The sequence below is a fragment of the Antedon bifida genome, chromosome 10 (genome assembly GCF_963402885.1).
Source record: "Antedon bifida chromosome 10, ecAntBifi1.1, whole genome shotgun sequence".
NCBI lineage: Eukaryota > Metazoa > Echinodermata > Crinoidea > Comatulida > Antedonidae > Antedon > Antedon bifida.
Window position 1 is genome coordinate 20,369,042 of NC_136235.1, and position 13,420 is coordinate 20,382,461.

A 13,420-nucleotide genomic window follows, 5' to 3' on the forward strand; every position below is an offset into this window, starting at 1 on the left:
GACAAAACTGCTTAATATGGCTCTATAAGATGCTACAAAGCAATATATACCCATAATATTGCATAATAATTGAATTTTAAAAAGTCGATATTTTGGGCATTTTTCGAAAAAATCCCTGTACTATTATAGCACAGGGATTTTTTCGAAAAATGGCAAAATTTCGACCCTTTTATTTTTCGACAAAACTGCTTAATATGGCTCTATAAGATGCTACAAAGCAATATATACCCATATTATTGCATAATAATTGAATTTTAAAAAGTCGATATTTTGGGCATTTTTCGAAAAATCCTTGTACTATAGTACAGGGATTTTTTTTTAAAAATGGCAAAATTTCGACCATTTTATTTTTCGACAAAACTGCTTAATATGGCTCTATAAGATGCTATAAAGCAATATATACCCATAATATTGCATAATAATTGAATTTTAAAAAGTCGATATTTTGGGCATTTTTCGAAAAAATCCCTGTACTATAGCACAGGGATTTTTTCATAAAAATGGCAAAATTTCGACCATTGTATTTTTCGAAAAAAATGCTTAATATGGCTCTATAAGATGCTACAAAGCAATATATACCCATATTATTGAATAATAATTGAATTTTAAAAAGTCGATATTTTGGGCATTTTTCGAAAAAAGACAAAATTTCGACCCTTTTATTTTTCAAAAAAAACTGGTTAATATGGCTCTATAAGATGCTACAAAGCAATATATACCCATATCATTGCATCGATATTTTGGGTATTTTTCGAATAGGAATTTTTCAAATGGCAAAATTTCCTCTTTGTCTTGTGTTGGTTGCATCTTTCCTCTTTGTCTTGTGTTGGTTGCATCTTTCCCCTTTGTCATGTGTTGGTTGCATCTTTCCTCTTTGTCATGTGTTGGTTGCATCTTTCCTCTTTGTCATGTGTTGGTTGCATCTTTCCTCGTTGTCATGTGTTGGTTGCATCTTTCCTCGTTGTCATGTGTTGGTTGCATCTTTCCTCGTTGTCTTGTGGTGGTTGCATCTTTCCTCGTTGTCATGTGTTGGTTGCATCTTTCCTCGTTGTCATGTGTTGGTTGCATCTTTCCTCATTGTCTTGTGTTGGTTGCATCTTTCCTCTTTGTCATGTGTTGGTTACATCTTTCCTCGTTGTCTTGTGTTGGTTGCATCTTTCCTTGTTGTCATGTGTTGGTTGCATCTTTCCTCGTTGTCTTGTGTTGGTTGCATCTTTCCTCGTTGTCATGTGTTGGTTGCATCTTTCCTCTTTGTCTTGTGTTGGTTGCATCTTTCCTCGTTGTCATGTGTTGGTTGCATCTTTCCTCGTTGTCTTGTGTTGGTTGCATCTTTCCTCTTTGTCATGTGTTGGTTGCATCTTTCCTCTTTGTCATGTGTTGGTTGCATCTTTCCTCGTTGTCATGTGTTGGTTGCATCTTTCCTCTTTGTCATGTGTTGGTTACATCTTTCCTCTTTAACTGTTATACATGTTTACTATTGCACTGACAAATAACTGATCACTTTTATCATCTGAATAATAAAAAAAAATCATTGTGGATTAAAAATTGTTGGGATTGACATGCTCAGAAACTTATCTAAACTTAACTACGGATTAGCATAGTAGGAAACAAGATTAACAATGCTTTAGCAAATGGTCTTTGTTTTTATAAATTTAGGCAAATTGCCAATAAGCGAATTCACTCACTATCCTTTTTAAAGGTAGCAATCCCATACACAAGATGCTCTACATAAACAAAGTCTTATTACATGTTTTTGGGAGTGGAGTTGTAAATTGTCATTCGAAAAAATCCTGACATATGACAGGACTTCAACCCAGGACCCAGGATTGGTAGCCAAACCTCACAGGCACCACAGCCACAACTCCACTGCAATCTAAGCCACTTCTTGATGTTTGCTATCAAAGAGACACAACTGCCATCAATGATAACTAAACATTTATTTCAAATGACAGATATTATTAGGAATGTTAATCATTAAACACCACTAGTAAATGTACATCATACATTGAGTTAGATCAACAAAATTTATAACTGTTTTATTTAGTTGTACAAGTTTTTATTTTAACAGCGTGATTAGTGTAATATGGAGTGGGCTTTGCTTACACTCCTGGTTATGTTTAATTGTTGATCGAATAAAAACAATTATATACTGTAATGATATATTAAAGCCAAACCATATACTAACCGGTTGTCCTAAGGTAGGCAGAGGAACAGAGTAACTGCACTGGTCTCTTTACTTTACTGCTTCTGCACAGCATCCATAGTAACTTTAGTACAGCATTACTCTAAAAATATTTGTAACAAAAAATAGAATAAAAATAAAATCATGTTAATAGTTTCTATTATATTATAGCTCAAACATTTATCGTCTAGTGATTGGTTAAAATGATCAGGTGATCAAGTAAGTATGGATCTACAATTTTCAAAATTGTTACTCTTTGCAGTGCAGTTTGATGGGTGACATACTTTATAACAATTCAAATTCTGTCAAAGGTCAAGGATTTTCTTGCAGCCAATAAAGCACTGATCCCATAATTAGTGAGTACGTTGCTGTTTAGTGTTACCTGATCATTTGTGGAATTAAAGAAGTTGAAATGGAATGGTCCATCAACCTGAACAACATCTAATATCTGCTGCCATCTTAGATGAGGAAGGCATAAGATGTATGCAAGCGACTTAGTGTCTGACAACCATACATTAACAGCAGCAGTTCCATCATCGATCAAAACTCTGAAATAACACATTTTTTTCCAGATCATTATACTGTGGGGTAACAGTTATGAGCGCTCACTGGCTAAACCCAGGGGCCCCTGAGCAGTGGCCAGAGAAAAACAGGCATTAAAATATGTCGAAAAGAGATAAAAAAGCTTGAGGCTTCCAGTGTTGGAGGGTCACTTATGGTTCCTAAACCTGGAGCCTCGGGCCTCTGTATTACACTACTGTCTTACTGTACATCCCAATCTATGGAATTGGGGTGTATGTGGTTTAGTAGTGGCAAAGTGTTTTATCAATGGTCCTTCTGTGACATGTTAATGATTGAATACATTTTAATGCATTCAATGGTATAATCCTGTTTGATTTCTTTTCACATGATTTTTCATTAAATTCCATATGAACAACATAACATTGACTACAACAAGTAAATAAGTTTACCTTGCTTTAAAACTCATTTCACCCTTAGCAGCCTGCGATTGTGCTGAGCATCTACACTGATTAGATCTGCACATATAGCATATCCATCTGTACAATAATAAAACGGTAACAGTAAGCGGAAAACTATGTAGCTTGTCTTACATATCATCTGTATCTATCCTGAGCGGAAACCCGCCCGTCCGCTCGGCATTGTGTGTAAATGGTCATAAGAAATAACATAGACACTATATATTTTTATTACTGTTACCGCTCATCTGTTTAAATTTGCCTTTAAGCTCAGTCTACACTATAAAACTAGTTTGACAAAGTGATATGTCCAAATATGGTAGTGATATGACATCATCATGTCCATATATAGGCACATCACATGTTTTGCAACATAATGTTAATAATATAAATTCATTTCACACATCTACATCTACAGAATGTTATCTGCACATAATATCAGCCATTTGGCAAAGAAAATAATAAAAGAAGAACTAGAAAAATGTACTGTACTACTTTTACAATGGCCACAGCAACTTTGCCAACAGTAGTTCAAATGTGTGTAATGATGATGTTAATACTTTACTGCAGTAACTCTGATGATACAAAAGTATAAAGGATTACTGCAGTAAACCGAAGATACTGCAATAAAATCTGTTGTAACCTTACCTGATTTCTAGACTGTATATTGTATTAATGTATCCATTTAAAATAAAATCATTCTCTTTGTTTCCAGAAAGAAGTGAGTGCAATATATGAATGACATATCTTGGTGGAGCTTTAGAGAGGTCCTTTGTATCAAATAAGTTTGTTGTGCTGGGTAAAAAAAAAAGTTGTTGTTATATATTATAAATGAACAACTTCTCCAGGCAGTTATATATCAGTTTTGAATAAACAAAATAAAATGTATACAATGTAATATTATCACATCTGTGATACCATAAAAACAACAAAAAATTGCCCAAACATGCATAACATTATAAAGAATTTGAGAATAAATATCAATATAGTTTCTCAAAAAATTGTATCTGGTTTCAAATGGATGTTTAAAAATAAATGATACTTGGAAACTGGTTTAACAAAAAAGTTTTTTTTAACATTTATTTTTAAATATTAATATATTTGTTACTGAGTAGTGGGTTTCATTATTCATGTAAGATCAAAGAAATATTTAGAATTAAATTTTTATCTAGTATATTATTTTAAAGAATATATAATAGGTCAACTTACCTATCATCAACACTACTGGGTATTTGTAATACCTGTATTGATGTTAAAGGTCAACTTACCTATCATCAACACTACTGGGTATGTGTAATACCTGTATTGAAGTTAAAGGTCCACTTACCTATCATCAACGCTACTGGGTATTTGTAATACCTGTATTGAAGTTAAAGGTCCACTTTGACAACGTAACCGGCCTTTGTAACTATCAACTTCAATTCCTCTACAAAAATAAAAATGTCTACATGAATAAAATTAAAGGAAACATGATTTGGATAATGTACATTCTAGCTTTGTATTGATTATAATATCTGTAATTTATGCACTTTAAATTACAATTAAAATTAGTCATTTTTTTTTTCATGAAGTTTTGGAAATTCAGACTGATTTTCATAACATTTCAAATAAAACATAGCAATTTCAATGCACTTTTATCTGCTAATCTTATTAACATAAAGAAAGAATTTGTTTTTGCTATCATTGGTGTACCTATCAGTGTATTCTCTTAAATCTAGCAATTTCATGGTAGCGCTCCTTCTACAAAATGTGTGATGTGCCCAAATATGGTAGTAATATTCCCAAATATGGTAGTGATATGACATCATCATGTCCATATATGGGTACATCACATTTTGTGTCACATAAAGTTTGATGGTGTAGACAGAGCTTAATGATAGCAATGTAGTGATTATATGTAAACCAATCTTCAAAGTATACGTACTGTAGATATAATACAGCTTGTGGAACAAGTCCTAACGGATACTGTATCTTAGGACATTTGATATATATTGACAGACTATCTGTTGCATCAAGACTAGATTTCATATCCACAATCCTTACATTCATGGATACTGTATCTGATTCGGTCGGTTGGTGTGACTTGTTACTTGAATCACATGATACAATCACTCCAATCAAAGAAACAATACCTTTGGATGATTTAAATCTATAAAAACAAAGATGCTTATATGAAGATCCATCAACTATGACAATATGTATATTGCAGAACAATATAAATGGAGTCTTTTCTGAAGAGGAATGGTATGACATCATAATGTCCATATATAGGCACACCCCTTTTTTTTCACATAAAGTTTGATAGTGTAGACAGAGCTTTATAAGGCAAAGTGGTGTGTGAACTTACCGTGAAATAACATCATTAACAGAATAAATATTAACTTGCTGATCCAAGGAATTCACCTAATGATTGAATAAAGTAGGAATGCTATGAACTACATAGATCACAAGGGAGCCATGTCATGCATAAATTTAATATCAAATCAAATCTTTATTTGTTCCATATATAAAATGTGTACATGGAAAAATTGTTTTCCTCGATAGAAAATATGGTAAAACATTCACAATTACATCATACATAGAACAAAATTACAATTAAAAACATTCATTAAAAAATACATCAATCCCACATAAAAATACTATGTTATATTTAGATTAACAATTATATTTCATTATTCATTTTTTGTTGGTGGAATACTGTATGTACATACCGCACATTGTTCAATGGCATCATGTTCAGTGACTGTAAACGTGTTGTGATTACTGAACCGTGACAACACTTTGCAGTTATTGTCTGCATTCTGCTGTACTGTAATCCTGTACACAGATCCTATATACAGCACCGGGTACCATTTGACAGCTGTTCCTTCAAACCTTAATACGATATTTTGTTTGCTTTTACAAGATGAACTGGTACGTTTGGCAGATGTAGAGGCAGCAAGATCTGGTGACCACTTCTTTGTGCTATCTTCACATACAATGCCATCAATTGTGAAAAACAGACTGTTGTCAGTTTTTCTAAGCCTTCGAACAAGGTTCCCTTTCTTCATTATTTTAATTGTTAATAATTGTGAGGAGCTGTCGGTTTCTGAAATTTCCAAAGAATAGCATTATTTATCAATTTATGAAATTTAACAGGTTTGCAGTACACTACGTGTTTTAGTAAAATTGAGAAAAACTCAACATTTAACAGTTGCTGCTACAAGTAAAGCTCCGTCTTCACTATCAAACTTTATGTGACAAAATAATGTGATGTGCCCATGGACATGATGATGTCATATCACTACCATATTTGGGCACATCATACTTTTTTTTTCAAACTAGTTTGATAGTGTAGACAGAACTTTTCACTATGAAAATTATTTTTTGTACAAACTTGATAATATTGATGTAGGTATTTAGTGATACATGAGATACAGAAGGTGCCATGATTCTACAGTACCTTTTGTTGAGGCAGCCCCAGCAGCAGGTACATTCTGCAGTAGGTTCTGTGTGGTCATATAAACAACTTGTCTCATGTCAAATACAATGTATGACCTCCCTCCAATTACATCCTGTTGACCGTACTGCTCATGTACAACAATAAACCAAGTCATTTTCACAAGCCCTTTCAAATTCCAAATATGGGCATATGGACAATTGCAAGAGTATGGTGCATGGAATGATTTGTGTTTTTGTAGGTAACATGTAGAGTTCTTGCAACTGTGGCTGGCAATTCCTTTAGATTGTACACAAGTAGCGATGCAGTCAATGGATCCTGTTTCATCATGAAGACGAAGGACTCCAGTGTCAGGATTTGATGACAGAAATCCAACCAGTATCTATTTTTAGAAGTATTAAAAAATATATTAAGCAAAAGACAAGGTTGGGACAGGGCGCTAAACTGAAAGAATACAATTTAGACTCTGGAAATACCTTTTTTCAAAAACTAGAACAGGGAGCTTATACTTAAAAAATTAAATGTTTGTTCGTTTTATGCCATTGTCATAAGTGAATTCATTCATTATCCTTCTGAAAGGTGGCAATCCTGTTCAAAAGAGAAACATACAAACAAAGTCTAAGTGAGTATTTGATTTACTTACCATTGAGTTGTTAACATCTGAATGACTAATGTATTGCTTATAGCTTTTCTCATCATGTTTATTTGCATCTCTAAATAATTGAAGGATTTCTTTCTTCAAGTCTGCTACACTTGGTAATGTAATTCTACTCTGCAAAAACAACAAAATATTCTTTGACGTATAAAGCATTGTCATTTGTCAACAATTTCAAATGGTACCATAACTTATACTACACATGATAAAGAATATCTCAATTAAAATTAATCAAATATTATCATGAAACAATTAATTTGATGTAGGATATTGTATTGACAATTTTATGAATTCCTTTCCTATGAATTCCTATCAATTTTAATGCCTATACCATGTGTTTTTACCATTACCAATTTTTCATCATGTAGGCAAAGGAAAAGTTTGATTAGGGCAGTAATTAAGTACCATACAGGAAGAACACGCACAGACGTGGGGACGTTTATAAACCATTTCAATGCAAAGATAAGGATCATGTTTACTGTACCTGCAACTGGTTTTTATGAACATCATCCACTACACAGGATTGGTGAGGTGTATTAAAAAATTCAATATAAATATTTCTTTTCCATGGGGTTACTCTCTGCATACCATTACTTTCCAATATAGTTCCAATTATTAAACTTATTTTTCTGAAAAAGTAGTAAATAAATCAAAATTAAATTATTTAAAAAAATATTTATTATTGAGTAACAAATCTTGATTGAGGTACAGTAGTAAGCAGGAGAAGCAGGACAACATTTTTCTTGATATCATAGATCCCTAATTCTTTTTTACACATATAGATTGTCATACTTTCCAGAAAACCAGACAAATTAGGTCAGGCCAATGGTGTCAAGCATTGAAAGAGTTCACGGTACTGTACATTACATTTCAATAATGACAGTTATGTTTAATATTCCTGCTAAACAAAAAAGGCATGGTATAATAACTCACCTGTGGACATTTTTTGGAAGCTTGAGTGTGAGTTGTTTTAGCATTTGGTGCATGTGGGTCAACAGGGAAAATCCAGGAACAAATTGTGTGATTAGCTTGATAACTGGGTCATCCAAAGAAACTAAACACTGGATTAAGAAACACACACAAAAATAATTAAAATAAAACAACATTGAGAATAAGAGATTTAGATATTAGATTCTTCGTATAACCTGTCTTGTTTTACTTACCACAAAATCAGTTTACTAGCAAAATAGTAATTGTTTAAACTAAATTTGTGAGTAAAAACTTTAAGTTAGTTTTACCGACCCGATATGTTACTGGTCAAATAAGTTCATATCCACCATATTTTGTCAAACTAGTTTGATAGTGTAGAAAAAGCTTGAAAGATAAGTTTACTAGACTGTCCACACTAACTAATCAATGGATTTGGTTAAAACAAAACATTCAGTGTAAACAAGGATTTAATAAAAAAGGTACACATAGGTAAACATAACAGGAGGCAAAAGAACATAAGGAAAGAAAACACAGTAAAAAACCCACAAATCAAAGGAATACATTGCAATCATTCAAGCATAACTTACTAATGGTGACCTGAATGGTAAAACCTCAACACAAGATCGCATACAACATACAAGATAAACAACCTGAAAGAACAATTTGTAAAACCTTTAACATAAAACATTAATGTAAAAGTGAAATGTACAATACAATTTAAAGATCATTTTTACCTTTGAAAGTTTTTTGAAGTGAGCATTGTATACAGTAACATAGCAACCAGCCTTAATGTTGGGCACAACACAGCCAACATCTTTATTAAGGTATGTCATATACAATCTATAAAGAAGGACAACAGCAATAATAAATGACAAGAAAAGTTTGCAATTAAAAATGACAATATACAAAACCAGAAGCACAATACTGTATAGGAAACTTTAAAGCTCTGCCTATACTATCAAACTAGTTTGACAAAAATAGTGTGATGTGCTCAAATATGGTAGTGATATGCCCGAATTAGTGATATGACATCATTATGTCCATGACACACACACATTTTTCTGTCACAAAAAATTTGATAGTGTAGACAGAGCTTTACACATGTAAAGTACAGTATTGATGTTTTTGTTTAGTTTTGGCAGTAAAACTCTTGAAATCAAATCAGATATGGAGAAATAGATTACTAACCCAAAAGAAAGTACAAATCGCTGTAAACACCTCCAATCATAAAGTGGTTATCAGTAAAGTTGGTGCTAAGTAGGATACTGTATGTCAACAGTGAGGTTATAAGTAATTATTTAGTTTCGAAACTAATTTTGATGAGTTATATTAATTTCTCTAATAGCATTCATTTACCTTATACTACCGTCTAGTTCATAAATGCCAGCCTTAGCATCAATTATATCTGTCACCATTCCCTAAAAATACAATGGTTTGTAATATCATAATTGTTATATAAATATATATTTTGTTCTGATTCCATTAGATATTTGGAATTTCATCTCATTGTATCTTTAAAGCCTTGTCTACACTATCAAACTTTATGTGACAAAAAAAATGTGATGTGACCATAATTGACATGATGATGTCATATTACTTCCATATTTGGGCATACCACTACCATATTTGGGCAAACCTGTTTGATAGTGTAGACAGAAAATAGATATGTTTATCTTGGTCTTACTTGGTATGATGTACCAGCTTCAGAATTGCATTCCTCAGTACAAAGTGAGTGTTTATTGGACTGGTCAGTGGCTTGTGGTGGTTTATTAGACTGGTCAGTGGCTTGTGGTGGTTTATTGGACTGGTCAGTGGCTTGTGGTGGTTTATTGGACTGGTCAGTGGCTTGTGGTGGTTTATTGGACTGGTCAGTGACTTGTGGTGCATCTGGTACCATACAGTTTGTGTCTTCATCCTGTTCAAGTGATTGTAATTGGCTTTCATCTTTTACTGATATCTAGAAACATAGGAGGAATCACCTCCATTATGGTATACTTAAAGGCAAATCCAAATGGGGATAGAATTTTTTGGTTTTTAGTAACATTCACAAAAACACTATTTTGAGGAACCACCTTTAATATACAAATAAAATGAATACCTCAGTTTTACTTGTGCAAGCATATACCTTGATTTTTTTTGGTTTTAGCAACATTCACAAAAACCCTATCTTTAATAATACAATTTAAAAGAATACCTCAGTTTTACTTGTGCATGCATATACCTTGATTTTTTTTGGTTTTAGCAACATTCACAAAAACCCTACCTTTAATAATACAATTTAAATGAATACCTCAGTTTTACTTGTGCAAGCATATACCTTGATTTTTTCTTCCAAACCCTGCAATTAAACATTACTATGTATTGAACAGTATTGTCATTTCTAATAAAGCTCCTCAAAAACCAGAAACCTCCCCAGATAATCATCTCCATTAAAATGCAATTTCTCCTGATTATTTTTTTATATTAAACAAAATTTTGGTCCGTAAGCATTGTTTAATGCAGCAAAATGAAATGATTTCAATTGGTATGTTGGTTGGTAATTATAAATAGTAAATACTTACCTTTGTGATTGTAGTGGAAATCATGTTTGACAGGATAATATACTTGTGTACTTGTATTTCAGTGTACAACTTCCACTGTTGACCCTTTGAAAAAAGTATAAAGGATTTGTTAATTGTTGCAACTAGAAAACACAACGGTACCACAACCCTTCACTCAGGAAGTACGATTTTTAAATTAACATGCTTCCCTGAAATCCCCATAATTTTTGTTTTTTACACTCGGCTGGTCAAGACTGTAAATCGTTTTCTAACTAGGTTACTAGTACCGGCATACATGGTAATACGACAGACAGTTAGTTTACTACACATACCTTTGCAACAACAAAGTGTCGGTTATGTCGCCATGACAACTCAAATAAAAACATTTTACTTCCATTCTTTCTAAAGATAAAAAACATAAAATGATATGATACAATTAAATTAATATTTAATAATTAATTGCGCAATGAAATTCTTGCATAATAATTACAAATCGTGCAAATCATTGAAATTTGGCAACTACCCAGGCCTAGCTCTACTCGTTCTAGGCCTGGTCTAGCTAGTAAAAACTACTAATAGGCCTAGCTAGTTTAGCTCCCTCTTAAGCATGGTAGTGTAGCACCTTGACCCGGTCCATTCAGACAAACAACAACAAGGCTAGCTAGCTAGGCCTAAACTAAATAAAACAGAAAATAAATCTTACTCTACAAGTGGACTTTTACAAACAACGAGTCCTATTAAATTGAACGTAGACCTCGTAGACTTAGACCTGCATGCTGTTTTTACTTTTGAATGTGACATTTTACTGTAAATTATTCATTAAGAGATGAGCGACACCAGTCATGTTGTTATTGTTTACATTTTGAATCAACCGCGTCAAGAGAGGGAGCTGTTTAATTTACTACCAAAACGTTGAGGTCGCTTGACTTTGTTTTTGTTTACAAATTGCATGCATGAGTTGTTTTTCTAGCTACGCCGAACATACGGTGTTTTCTGACCTGTATTTATAAGTATATTTTTACATTTTAAACAACAATTTATATAAAAATCACAAACTATATGAACATCACAATGCGTGACGTTAAATTTGCATAGCTAACATAAAGTAGATAAGCTACAGTGTATAGGCTAATTAGTGGCATGATACGCTACGCCAGGCAAGGCCCTGGCCTGGGCCTAGCTAGGCTAGCTAGGCTAGGCCTAGTCCTAGAATTGACTGGCGACCGAAATGATTTACACGTACCTACCTCTAGACCTAACCCATGGTGTGGCGAAGAATATGATACTACAGTATATCCAAACTTTGTGCTGCTAAAATACGGTATTCCATTCACTGTAATAATATAATTTTTGTTAATGATTTTGTTTTTCTTTAAGATTGTATTGTGTAGAGATGCAATGTTAGCATGAAAATGGACAAGTCTGCCGGAGGAGATCAACAGAATAGTGTCCTCTCCAACACACTAAGAGTTGAAGAGTATGTTGCAGAAATATCTATGAAACAGGAAAAAACTGTAAACCTTAGTCATCGTAACATTAAAATATTACCTCCAGTTATCCAACGTCTTTCTCACTGCAAACGACTGCTCCTGAACAATAATGATCTCATTATGCCACCCACTGAACTTATCTCTTTGATAAACCTTCAAGAACTATCATTGGATTATAACAGCCTCACAGTTCTTCCCTCTGGGTTTGGTCAGCTTATCAATCTAAAGTACCTCAGTTTGAGCCATAATCAATTTGGGTTTCTTCCACCAGAAATTGGGGATCTTAGCAGTTTGGAACAACTTTGGATCGTCAGTGCACAACTTACAGCACTACCTCCAGAGTTAGGCTTGCTGCAGAAACTAAAAAAACTGGGCGCAAGAGATAATCATTTACGAGACCTTCCTTCAGAACTCGGCAATCTTCAACAACTTCAGTGGTTAAGCCTAGCATCAAATAAACTAACGCACATTCCAGAATCCTTTTCAAAGCTTAGAAATTTCTCTTATTTTGACTTAAGCGATAATGATTTGGAAAGTGTACCGCTGTGTTGTTTGAAGCAAACTCGATTGAACACTTTGGTTTTGTCAAAAAATAATGTGTCTTGTGTACCAGATGATCACCTTGTTGGACTCGCAAAGCTCACCAAAGTTGACTTGCGTGACAATCCATTCAAAGATAGACCCAGTCACTGGAAGGTAAATCTTTTCACACTAAATGTACATTATATTCATTTTCTGTAATTACAAATACTTATTAAAATCTATATTTACAGTAAATGGTTCTGTTTTACATTGTAATTATAGTTTAATTTAAATATAAAAGCAAGTATAAGCATGTGAAAAGAAAAAAATATTCTTCTAATAAAATAAGTGAATAAGGGAGACTGGTTCCAATAATAGCATTTGTTTTATACAAATTGTTAATACAGTTTTATTTTGTTTGCAGGGTTTGGGATTCATCTTACTGGGATCATCCACTGAAAACACTGAAGATGAGTAGACATTTTAATGGATGGCAAATATTCTTTAACAAGTCCTTTTAATAGTCATCAAAAGTTGAAATGTCTGTATACTGTAACTTGCTTTAAATAAAACAAACATTGTGTTTTCAAATTGTTTCTCTTCAAATAGTTTTGCCTTTTAAATCAGTGTTTTCAACACCACTTCTCAGTGCTTACACAAATTAGTATTGCAGTACACAAACTTT

The 13,420-nt window shown here is 33.1% G+C and overlaps 2 protein-coding genes across 4 annotated transcripts; one reads left to right on the forward strand and one right to left on the reverse strand.

Annotated features, from left to right (window-relative positions):
- Positions 1 to 628: 628 nt before the first annotated feature.
- On the reverse strand, positions 629 to 11,556 carry LOC144853550 (CST complex subunit CTC1-like). Of its 2 annotated transcripts, XM_078711253.1 has the most exons (22): positions 11,427 to 11,556; positions 11,056 to 11,125; positions 10,745 to 10,828; positions 10,474 to 10,521; positions 9,868 to 10,140; positions 9,540 to 9,601; positions 8,918 to 9,023; positions 8,771 to 8,833; positions 8,187 to 8,314; positions 7,738 to 7,882; positions 7,242 to 7,370; positions 6,602 to 6,980; positions 5,871 to 6,247; positions 5,507 to 5,562; positions 5,084 to 5,308; positions 4,519 to 4,585; positions 4,428 to 4,459; positions 3,808 to 3,954; positions 3,154 to 3,240; positions 2,565 to 2,730; positions 2,186 to 2,285; positions 629 to 1,510 (listed from the first exon to the last, which is right to left on the reverse strand). In XM_078711253.1, exons 1-22 carry the CDS (start codon positions 11,522 to 11,524, stop codon positions 1,455 to 1,457), a joined length of 2,898 nt encoding a protein of 965 aa, XP_078567379.1. In that variant the 5' UTR covers positions 11,525 to 11,556; the 3' UTR covers positions 629 to 1,454. The 2 variants fall into 2 exon arrangements, with proteins under 2 accessions (XP_078567379.1, XP_078567378.1); XM_078711252.1 differs by lacking the exon at positions 4,428 to 4,459 and having other exon boundaries at positions 4,487 to 4,585.
- Positions 11,557 to 11,671: 115 nt separating this feature from the next.
- Positions 11,672 to 13,325, forward strand: LOC144853563 (uncharacterized). 2 transcript variants are annotated; one of them, XM_078711269.1, is made up of 3 exons: positions 11,672 to 11,733; positions 12,101 to 12,909; positions 13,160 to 13,325. In XM_078711269.1, the coding sequence occupies exons 2-3, from the start codon at positions 12,130 to 12,132 to the stop codon at positions 13,211 to 13,213; spliced, it is 834 nt and encodes a 277-aa protein (XP_078567395.1). In that variant the 5' UTR covers positions 11,672 to 11,733; positions 12,101 to 12,129; the 3' UTR covers positions 13,214 to 13,325. The 2 variants fall into 2 exon arrangements, with proteins under 2 accessions (XP_078567395.1, XP_078567396.1); XM_078711270.1 differs by having other exon boundaries at positions 11,676 to 11,723.
- The last annotated feature ends 95 nt before the right edge of the window (positions 13,326 to 13,420 follow it).

Coding starts and splice junctions, on each gene's coding strand:
- LOC144853550 (XM_078711253.1), bottom strand. CDS start 11,524: ATGTCACATTCAAAAGTAAAAACAGCATGCAGGTCTAAGTCTACGAGG. Junction 5,309..5,506: donor GTTAATGATGTTATTTCACG/GTAAGTTCACAC, acceptor TTGTTTTTATAG/ATTTAAATCATCCAAAGGTA. Junction 2,286..2,564: donor TTAATTCCACAAATGATCAG/GTAACACTAAAC, acceptor AAATATTTTTAG/AGTAATGCTGTACTAAAGTT.
- LOC144853563 (XM_078711269.1), top strand. CDS start 12,130: ATGAAAATGGACAAGTCTGCCGGAGGAGATCAACAGAATAGTGTCCTC. Junction 12,910..13,159: donor ATAGACCCAGTCACTGGAAG/GTAAATCTTTTC, acceptor TTTTGTTTGCAG/GGTTTGGGATTCATCTTACT.